We start from the raw sequence: 7619 nt of genomic DNA, 5'->3' as shown, positions 1-7619 counted from the left end.
AGGAGGGAGGGAGGGAGGGAGGGAGGGAGGGAGGAAAAAGGGAGGGGGAGTTAGGAAGGAAGGAAGGAAGGAATGAGGGAAGGGAGGGAGAGAGGAAGAAGAAAGAAAGAAAGAAAGAAAGAAAGATAAGGAAGGAAAGGAGGGAATGAAAGAAAGAAAGAGGAAGGAAGGAAGGAAGGAAGGAAATAAAGAGGTAAGAAAGGAATGAGGGAAGGAAGGAAGGAACAAGAAAGAGGAAGGAAAGAAAGAAAGAAGAAGGAAGGAAGGAAGAAAAGAAAGAAAGAGATAAAGAAGAAATGAAGGAGGAAGAAAGGTGAAAGAAAGAGAAGAGAAAGAAAGAAAGAGAAGGAAGAAAGGAGGGAAGAAGGAAGAAAGGGGTGAAGGAAAGTAAAAGGCAATGAAATAAAAAGCAAGGAAGGGAGGAAGGGAAGGAGAAGAAACAGAGGAGAAAGGAGAGGAAGGAGGAGGAAGGAGAGGAAAAGGGAGGAAGGAGGAATAAGGGGATGAAGGGGAGGGAAAGAGGAAATGGAAAAGAGGGGGAGGAAAGAGGGAAAAGAAACGAAGGGGGAAGAAGGAGGGGAAGGGAGGAAGGAGGGGAGTCTGGCCGACTGACCAGCAGTGGCAGGAAGGGGATGGTGGATGGGGGCAGATGGGAGATGTAGTCATGTCTTCCTCCCTCCCTCCCTCTGGCTTCCTTCCTTGGCAGAGCAGGGATTTGAAACCCAGCCAGCGCTCAAAGCACCCAGCTGGACTCTGGGAGTTGAAACCTCAGAGCTCCATCCAGACGCGGCTTTGGCTGCTAGCGCTCTCCATCACTGGAACCTGGGGCAGGTGGCTTGGCCTTGATGGGGACATTTTAACCCTGGGGGGAACCGGGATTATCCCGCCCCAAATGGGGAAATGTCTGCAACCAGCGTCTGAGTGGCGGGCAGCGTGGGAAGGCTGTGCGATGGCATCTGGAGAGGAGTCTTCTGGGGACTTTGCAGACCTTGGCTGGAGGCTGGGGATGGAGGTCCTTTTAGGTGGAGCCACGGCACGGGGTGGAAGCCACGGTCTTTCAGTCCTGGGGGGGGGGGGGAGGGGAGAGGAGAGATGCCTTTTATTCGTGTGTCTTCTCTTTTGAAGGGAAGGCCATCCCCCAGAGAGAGAGAGAGAAGGAGAGAGGGAGGAAGGGAAACCGGACTCACCGCATTCATCTGGGGTGGAACACAGACATCATGTTGTGCATCAGGTCCAGCCTCTGGAGAAAGATTGCAAAGATATCAATTGCTTCCCTGCAGGAAAGAGAGAGGGGAAAGAAAAGAGAGTTGGTTCAGGGCTGGTTTGTGTCCCTGCATCCAGCCCCACTGGCCACTCCTATTCCAGCCCTGCCTTGCAGCCAACTTACCCTGGAACCAGGTACATTTTAGGCTTCCTGCTGGTCCCCTGCTTCTTGGGTTCGAACTGGCTGACCAAGATGTTGGTCAGGGCCACAAAGTGGCACGACAGCCAGTCCTTCAGCATCTTGATGTCGCTGTGGTCCCTTACAATGGCCCTGATCCCTCTGAGCGCCTTCAGCTGAGGAGAGAAGCAGGTTTTCTGGTAAACAACCCAGAAGAAGGAAGGGCCACCCACCGATGGTAAACTACGTTGGGTTTCCTGCCTTGCGGATGAGCCATGCGAGGGTCAGACCCTTACTTTAGCCAAAGGCAGTTCCTCGCTGTCCTGAATCTGATTTTCACTCAGCGTGACGATGAACTCATCCAGGCACATGTCAAGGATACACTTGGGTGAAGCAAAGACCGCATACATGAGTTTATCACAGGCCCTAGAGAAAGGGAAGGAGAGCCAATGGCATCCCTGCCGGACCCCCAGACCCCAGGAGGGAAAATGGGCCGCATCCTGGGAGGAGGAAGCCACCTACGTTTCTTCTGATTTCAAGAAATGCTCCAGCATCAGGTCCAAGCGCTTGGATGCAATGCCATCTGCCAGAGACCTCTTCTTTTCTTTGGAGGAAGTGTTGAATATGTCGCACATGAGATGTAAGTCGTCCTCTGTCTGCCAGGAGGAAAGAAGACAGCAGCAGGGAAAAGGAGGTGACTCCCGTTGTTTGTTGCCGTATGTGACAAGCCTTGGGAACGTGTCCTGCCTTCCTTCCTATCAGGCCTGGTCTCTAATGTGGGTTTTGGGTTGGATAAATTTAAAAAGGAGGGGGGGAGAACCTATTGTCTCTCAAAGGTTTCAATGCTCATTTTGGTTTCCACGCTTACCTTTGGTCTCAGAAAGACAAGCTGCATCAAGAATTCCCAGACCATTATATTAGGAAGCCACTGCAGAGGACTTGGAGGAAGCGTCAAAGCAAACTGTTTCCCAAAACCCCAAAGTGGCCTTTTTAAAGAGAGGAGCCTAGCTTCCGAAACATGGATGACTTGTAATAAAGGAGGGTTAACAAAAACCCCAATGAAGGAATATACCAAACCAGAGAGGGATTAGCTGAAGAGAGAATCCTCTGTCCCTGGTTTCCTTACAGTGAACAGAGAGAGAGGTTCAGAACGGACCCAAAATGAGAGGGTTTTCGAGACAAGTTTGGCATTTGAAGATTGAACAAAAACAGGATATAAAAAAATAATAGCCAAATTACTGTATATAAAAATTTACTAAAATTAGGCCAAGAGCAGAAGGAATAAAAGAAAATATGAACAAATGGACTCAAAATGTGGGGCATCCTATTAAACCTGAAGAGTAGGAAAGACTAGGGAATAAATATCTAAAATAGCTGTATATTAAAAGACATTTTTATAAGCTATATTTTAGGTTCCACCCAAAGAATTGCTAAAATGTCAAAAAATACAAAAGATCCATGTTGGAAATATGATTATATAATATATTGGCACCATATATATATATATGTGTGTGTGTGTGTGTGTGTGTGTGTGTGTGTGTGTGTGTGTATGTATGTATATCTATATATGGTGTGTGTGTGTGTGTATATATATATATATATGGATGGTATGTATATACACACACACACACCATCCATATATATATATATATATATATACACACACACACACACACACACATCATATATAGCTATACATACACACCACGCACACACACACACACACACACATATATATGATGGCAATGTCTGACAACTAAAACATTCTGGAAATCAGCAAATTACGGTGCAATTACAGCCTGGTTGTGAATGTCAAAGTCCTCTCTCTGAATAACCCAGAGCCTCCAACCAGAGACACTGGCCAAAGGTTGAGGGCCTTTGCTCTAAGTGAAATTCTGCATCCATTGCATTGGCTACAGGGAAGTTGATCTAAAAGGGAGTTTTAATCAGGCAACCCTCCAGGTGATGCTAGACCACAGCTCTGGTGAATGGAAGGAATGATGGGAGATGCAGTCAAGCATCATCTGGAAGGCCACTCATTTTACACGGAAGCACAAGGTGGAAGTAATCCATGCTTATGAAATGCACAATTTTTCTTCTAAATGATTCATCTCTCTCTTTCATGTTGGCTTTATTACAGAGGTGGATGATCGAATTCCCTAAAACTAGACTCCGCTGTTCTTTATGTGTTCTTGGACCACAACTCCCATCAGCCCTAACCAATGGCAAGGAAAAATGGCCCTGGAAAATTGGGTGCCTCTCTCACTAAACTAGGAATATAAATGACAGGGTGGGAACCTTATAACCCCAAAAAAACCTCCCAGCATCCACCATCACTGGCTATATGCACAAGGGCTAATGGGAGTGGCAGTCCCAACCCACTTTTAGGAATGCAAGTAGTCATCCTTCCACGTTGGTGCTCCAAGTCATAGGTTCTGCATGCCTTTTGCCGAAGGCAAGCAAAGAAAATAGATAACTCCTGTGATATAACAAGAGGCCTGGAAAATAGGTCATTACTTTGAGAGAACAAGAAGCCCTCTCCAGTAGATGCCAGTCAACAGAACATTTAATGCCAAAGTTCATACTAACTTTTCACATTTCAGAACAGACCTTTTTTAAAAAAAAGAAAGAATGTATTTATCCCCATCACTTGCAAACTTTAAAAAATAGAAATGCAGAGGAAACGGGTTCCAGTCCCTGGAAAAGCCTACCCCACCCTTTGCAAATATTTCTTTAAAAGGCCCTTTTCTTCCTTACCACGGAACAGTTAAAATTATTTGCGTCAGACTCCTGAACACAGCGCTCTTCATCAGAGGTTCTCCCTTGAGGTTCTGGGACCCTGAAACGGAGCAGGAAACAAAACAGGACGATGCTGCGGAAAGGCCGCTTGCGGGGACATTGTCATACGCTGGTCATTCAGCCATTTGGAGAGATGAACTTACCTGTCTGAACTGGGCCCAGGATCAGCCTCTGCAGGACAGGGACCAGCATCTGAATCCTATAAATAAACAGAGGAGGGAGAGAAGTGAAAGACAGAAAATGGGGTACAAGGGGATCTTCTTGGGGTGGCCCTTTTGTTACCCATGACTTGAAAGAGTTCTTCAGAGTTCTTTAGGGTGGAAAAATGAAATGCATAAATATAGAATCATAGAATCATAGAGTTGGAAGAGACCCCAAGAAGGGCCCTGATCCAGTCCAAGACCCTTCTTCTGCCATGCAGGAACTCTCCGTCAAAGCATCCCCATTGACAGATGGCCATCCAGCCTCTGTTTAAAGACCTCTAAGGAGAGAGACTCCACAACAATCTCTGAGGAGGAAGGAGTGTGTTCCACTGTCAAACAGCCCTTACTCTCAGGAAGGTCCTCCTAATATTGAGCTGGAATCTCTTTTCCTTCAGCTTGCATCCATTGCTCCATGGGGTCCTATTCTCTGGAGCAGCAGAAAACAAGCTTGCTCCCTCCTCAAGATGACATCCCCTCAAATAGTTAAATAGGATGGGAAACACCTGGCTTAAGGAGACTTATACCTGTGAAAGAGATCTAGGAGTCCTAGATTAGACCACAAATTGAATGTGAGTCTACAGTGCAACGCAGCAGCTAAAAAGTCCAATGTGATTTTAGGCTGCATCAATAGAAGTATAGTCTCTGATCAAGAGAAGTAATAGTGCCACTCTATTCTGCTTTGGTCAAGCCTAACCTGGAATAGCGCTGTGTCCAGTTCTGAGCAAAATCATTCAAGAAGGACATTGAGAAATTGGAGCCATGTGTCCAAAGGAGGGAAAGTAAAATGGTGAAGGGTCTGGAAACCATGAAGCCCAAAGACTTAGGATGCTGGGGATGTTTAGCCTGGAGAAGAGCAGGTTAAGAGGTGATATGACAGCCCTGTTTAAATATTAAAGGGATGCCACATTGAAGAGGGAGCAAGCTTGTTTTCTGCTGCTCCAGAGAATGGGACCCAATGGAGCAATAGAGGCAAGCTACAGGAAAAGAGATTCTATCTAAACATTAGGAGGAACTTCCTGAGAGTAAGGGCTGTTCAACAGTGGAAGACAGTCCCTTGGAGATTGTGGTGGAGTCTCCTTCCTTAGAGGTCTTTAAACAGAGGCTGGATGGCCATCTGTATGTCAATGGGCCTGCTTTGACAGAGTTCTTGCATGGCAGAAGAAGGGGGTTGGATTGGATCAGGATCCTTCTTGGGGTCTGTTCCAACTCTAGGATTCTATGATTCCCTTCCTCCCCATCTTTTTCTTTCCCTGAGGTGCCTAACGGTGCTTCCTTAACTTCATCTACCTTCATCGTCATCTTATGAAGATCAAAGAAGAACAGATTTGGACAGAATTTGGATAGAAAAGGGGGGAAAGGGGGGAATGACTCTTTAATTACCGTTGAAGAGGAAAGGCTCTCTACTAGAAGCGTCTCAGGGATGGCCTCCACTGCATTGGTCACCTGTGGTTGTGGCAAACTGAAAAAGGGACAGGAAAAGATGATGATGATGATGATGATGATGATGATGATCCCTCAGTCACAGTAGGAAGAAAGAGGAAACGAAGGAAGGAAGGACAGAAAGAAAATGATAGAAAGAAAGAAAGAAAGAAAGAAAGAAAGAAGGACAAAGGAAGGAGATAAGGGGAAAGAATGGGGGAAGGGAGAGAAAGAGAGGGAAGCAGGGAAGAAGGAAGAAAGGAGGGAGGGAGAGAAGGGTTGAAGTAAAAGAAAGAGAAGGGAAGGAAAAGAAAGGAAGGGAAGGGAAGAAAAGGAAAGGAAAGGGAAGAAAAATAAAGAAGGAGGGGGAGGGAGAGAAAAGGAAGGGAGGGAGGGAAGAGGTGGAAAAGAAAGGGAGGGGAAAGGAAGGAAGGAAGGAAAGTGGGAGGGAGGAATGAAAGGAAAGAGTGAGATAAAATAGAAGGAAGGAAAAGAGGAAGGAAGGAAGGAAAGAAGGAGGGGATGGGGAATGACAGAAGGGAAAGAAGGAAGGGAGGGAGGAAGGAAGGAAGGAAGAGAAACAAAAAGACCATGAAATAACTGGGGCCAGGGAGATGCTCCCAAAAGGCCGTTTGTGGGGACATAAGGACCTACCCATCTGAAGCAGGCGCAGGATTAGGTTCTGCCTCCGCAGGACAGGGATCATGGCTGCTCAAATCCTATAAATAAAGAGAAGTGAAAGAGAGACCATGAGCCACAAGGGATGGCCTTGGGCTGGCCCTGACCCTAAAAAGCCTCTCCCCCCAGTTTCGCCCTTTTGTTAGACATGGGTCCAAAGAGTTTTTCACCTTCTCTCCATCTGCAGCTTCCTTCTCTTCATTGTTTTCCTATGAAGGGAAAAAAAGAAGGAGTTTGGAACGTCCTCCAATAAAGAAGAAAAAGGGAGGAAAGGACGCTATTACATTACCAGCAAAGAGGGAAGGCTTTCTGCCTCAAGCATCTCAGGGATCCCCTCCAAACTGAAAGACAGACAGAAATATGATATCATCATCATCATCATCATCATCACTCTCTCAGTCGCAGTAGGAAGAAAGAGCGAAAGAAGGAAGGGAAGGGAAGGAAGAAGGATGGAAGGGAAAGGGAAAGAAACAAGGAAGGAAGGAAAGACAGAAAAAACAAAGGAAAGAAAGAAAGAAAGACAGGAAAAGACCATGGAACAAACTGGAAAGACCACTTGCGGAGACTTCTTCATGCGCTGGTCATTCAGTCCCCATCCAGGACTCAAACGGAGAAGAGCTTACCTGTCTGACCTGGATCCAAGATCAGCCTCTGCAGGACAGCCATCGCTCTCCGAATCCTACAAAAGAAGGAGAGAAGTGAAGGAGAGTCCATCATTGGCCACAAAGGGATGCTCTTGGGTTGGGCTTGAGCCGAAAAGCTTTTCCCTAAAAGGGGGGAGAAGGGAGATGCGTCCGCCCCCAGTTTTGCCCTTTGGTTACCCATTAGTTGAAAGGTCTATTCACCTGCTATCCTATGAAGATAAAAGAAGAATGAATTTGGGCAGAATTTGGGCAGAAAAGGTGGGGGAAAGGTGGGGGGGTTGACTATCTTTCCTTACCGTTAAAGAGATATAACTCCGCGATGCAAGTGACTCAGGGATCTCCTCGTCAATATAGCTGGTCTTGACTTCTGGGAGACTGAGAGAGGGACAGGAGAAGGATATGAGTATAATTGACCATGATGATATTATTACTTCCTTGCCAATAGAGAAACCATTCTTGCCCATAGAGAATCACTGGGGAATAATTGCCCATTGG

General features: G+C 46.3%; 1 protein-coding gene across 1 annotated transcript; it reads right to left on the bottom strand.

Moving 5' to 3' along the window:
- Positions 1-1186: 1186 nt before the first annotated feature.
- On the bottom strand, positions 1187-6508 carry LOC149315462 (uncharacterized). Its single transcript, XM_089513280.1, has 6 exons — positions 6457-6508; positions 5764-5897; positions 1904-2037; positions 1678-1807; positions 1388-1557; positions 1187-1274 (listed from the first exon to the last, which is right to left on the bottom strand). Exons 1-6 carry the CDS (start codon positions 6506-6508, stop codon positions 1193-1195), a joined length of 702 nt encoding a protein of 233 aa, XP_089369406.1. The 3' UTR covers positions 1187-1192.
- Positions 6509-7619: the final 1111 nt, after the last annotated feature.

This window comes from Sceloporus occidentalis, unplaced genomic scaffold, assembly GCF_023333645.1.
Source record: "Sceloporus occidentalis isolate IW3139 unplaced genomic scaffold, rSceOcc1.0.p SCAF_3, whole genome shotgun sequence".
NCBI lineage: Eukaryota > Metazoa > Chordata > Lepidosauria > Squamata > Phrynosomatidae > Sceloporus > Sceloporus occidentalis.
This window is presented reverse-complemented; position numbering and strand designations above follow the sequence as displayed.

Coding starts and splice junctions, on each gene's coding strand:
- LOC149315462 (XM_089513280.1), bottom strand. CDS start 6,508: ATGATCCCTGTCCTGCGGAGGCAGAACCTAATCCTGCGCCTGCTTCAG. Junction 5,898..6,456: donor CCTGCGCCTGCTTCAGATGG/GTAGGTCCTTAT, acceptor ACTGTGACTGAG/GGATCATCATCATCATCATC. Junction 1,558..1,677: donor AGGAACTGCCTTTGGCTAAA/GTAAGGGTCTGA, acceptor TTCTCTCCTCAG/CTGAAGGCGCTCAGAGGGAT.